At 35.0% G+C, this 2154-nt stretch overlaps 1 protein-coding gene across 1 annotated transcript; it reads left to right on the top strand.

Moving 5' to 3' along the window:
• Nucleotides 1-913: 913 nt before the first annotated feature.
• Nucleotides 914-2151, top strand: LOC119644231 (the record flags this gene model as incomplete). Its single annotated transcript, XM_038043764.1, has 2 exons — nucleotides 914-1150; nucleotides 1916-2151. Coding segments are annotated over exons 1-2 (369 nt in total), but the record flags the coding sequence as incomplete, so codon positions are not given.
• Between the last annotated feature and the right edge of the window lie 3 nt (nucleotides 2152-2154).

The raw sequence follows: 2154 nt of genomic DNA, 5'->3' as shown, positions 1-2154 counted from the left end.
ATTGGAAGGCAAGGTGATGGTTTGAAATAATTACAGATAGCAGGCGGGGATAGACTGACTTATGTTATTACCAATTAGGACTTTGATTTGATTGGCATCAACAGTGGATAACCGATCAGTGCGAAAACTGTCTTGAACCTCACACAATATCAAACACATTCATTTTTTAGTCTTGCTCCGTGCAAGATCTTTTGTCTTCTTCGCAATAGAAATATATAATGGTTTTACCAAAAATTTCCCTCACGTTTGCAAGTGAAGCTAAAATTCGTTTAGATTACTGATCTTGATATATATTGTTTTATAATTGCGATAAAAATTTCAATTTCCACCAGACTTGGTTTTGACAAGAGAAGAATTGTGCACGATATCTACTGGAATTTTGGTGTGAAATTATGCATAGATGCAATAATTTTAAGCGACGTTTAGTGTATAAAGTCAGGTGAGAACACTTACAATGTTTCAGTTAATAAAATTTTCTGCGGCGGGTCAGTGTCGTGAAGAATTCAAATTTTAAATTCTATGCCGAAATGTGTAAACACGATTGGCGATTAAGTATTTTTCTAATACTGTATGGACTTTCTTGCATCCTTGCTTGTGACTTGCGTAAGATTGAATTTTTGTGTTATTAAAGTGAAAAAAGGTCTTTCATTTTTTGAACATTTTTTTAAGCGCTTATACAAAGGCTCAGCTGCTTATTAATATTCCGGCCGGTAGCATTATAAAGTTGCATAGAAAAGTTTTAAATAGCAATAAATTACCTTCAGTACTTTATGGCCCTGTTTCGTTATTTTCACTGGCAATTTCAGCCTAAGGTTTCATATGCCTTGTTGAAAGCCCCCATCTAAAGGATGCTTTGAAGATATGGTTGAGTTTACCTATTCTTGATCAGGGAATGAATAGCAAAGTTTGTTAAAGATCCGTAGTCTGGCATGTCTAGCTGTCAGGCAATTTTTTCGCTTCTTACATTGAAAAGAAAGCCTTGTCCTCTTAAAGGAATTTGGCTTAAGTTTTCTTCTTATGATGTTCGTAAACTCGGAGCACATGAGGCCAAGTAAGGAAGCATGGGCGAAATGCCTGTTATGTGATCTCAAATATGGTGTCGATCTAAATGGATCTTCCAGTGCAATTAAATATCCGAAATATACGAAAGGTAATGGCGGGAACTATTTGAATAGAACTTATATCCGGCCGACATTGGGTTCATGTATATTAAGTAGGGTTAAAAAAGATCTTTTTTTATTTATTTTTTTTTATTTACAACCAATGTGTACTATAAAAATGTTTTGTTCTATGCACATAGGTATAATAACACTTATAAAACTAGTTTAACTAGCAGTTTTATTAGCAGCTCCAGTCTATAAAACTTAGTACCTAGAAGGTTTAACAATTAGAAACGCGTAGCAAGATCCAAAGTCAACAATGGATACAATAAAATCAGATCAAAGTTCTATTGTAATGTTCAATGAGTTTCTTTTTGCACACGGGAGTGTGGAAAAGGAGATGTTCATCCAAGTGAACAACCGTGATCAGAAAGAATACTGAACTGCCTATTAAGGGAATAAATGTTTGTGAATAACTTGAGCCAAAAACTGATTTTCTGTCTGTAGTCAAGAGCGCTACTTTATAAAAGTGTATAAGATATCTTATAGTCAGGAAATTGTCAAAGGAGCATTTTAAGAGGTTAACGACATGCCGCGATATATGATTGTAAGGTCGACTTTCATACTGATCAGCCAGGCAGACCGCCCACAAACCTATAAATCTTATTCATAAATTACTTCTATGAACATTCTCCCGTACAATAAGATATCTGTGACATCATCACGGGATGGGAGACTTTAGCCCTAATGAATTTCATTTGGCTCACGTTTCTGGGAAATATTAATTCTTTTTGAAATTCTCGCTTTATTTTTAGCGCCAGAAATTAAAAAATGTAAAGCAGGCGATCATGTATGCATTACCCAAACAATGAATGATATAATACGTTTGTATCCCGACGGAAATCCTCTTTTCAAGATGCCGAATTTAAAGTTGGTAAAACTCGATAAGCTGATAGTGTCTAAATCGGATAGCAAGGCGCCGTTGCAGTTGAATTTCCAACTCTTCGACATTAAAATAACCGGTTTGGATAAAGCAAAGATATTAGGTACGAAG

Source organism: Glossina fuscipes, unplaced genomic scaffold, assembly GCF_014805625.2.
Source record: "Glossina fuscipes isolate IAEA_lab_2018 unplaced genomic scaffold, Yale_Gfus_2 99521, whole genome shotgun sequence".
Classification (NCBI taxonomy): domain Eukaryota; kingdom Metazoa; phylum Arthropoda; class Insecta; order Diptera; family Glossinidae; genus Glossina; species Glossina fuscipes.
The sequence above is the reverse complement of the archived record's forward strand: the minus strand, read 5'-3'. Positions and strand labels throughout refer to the sequence as shown.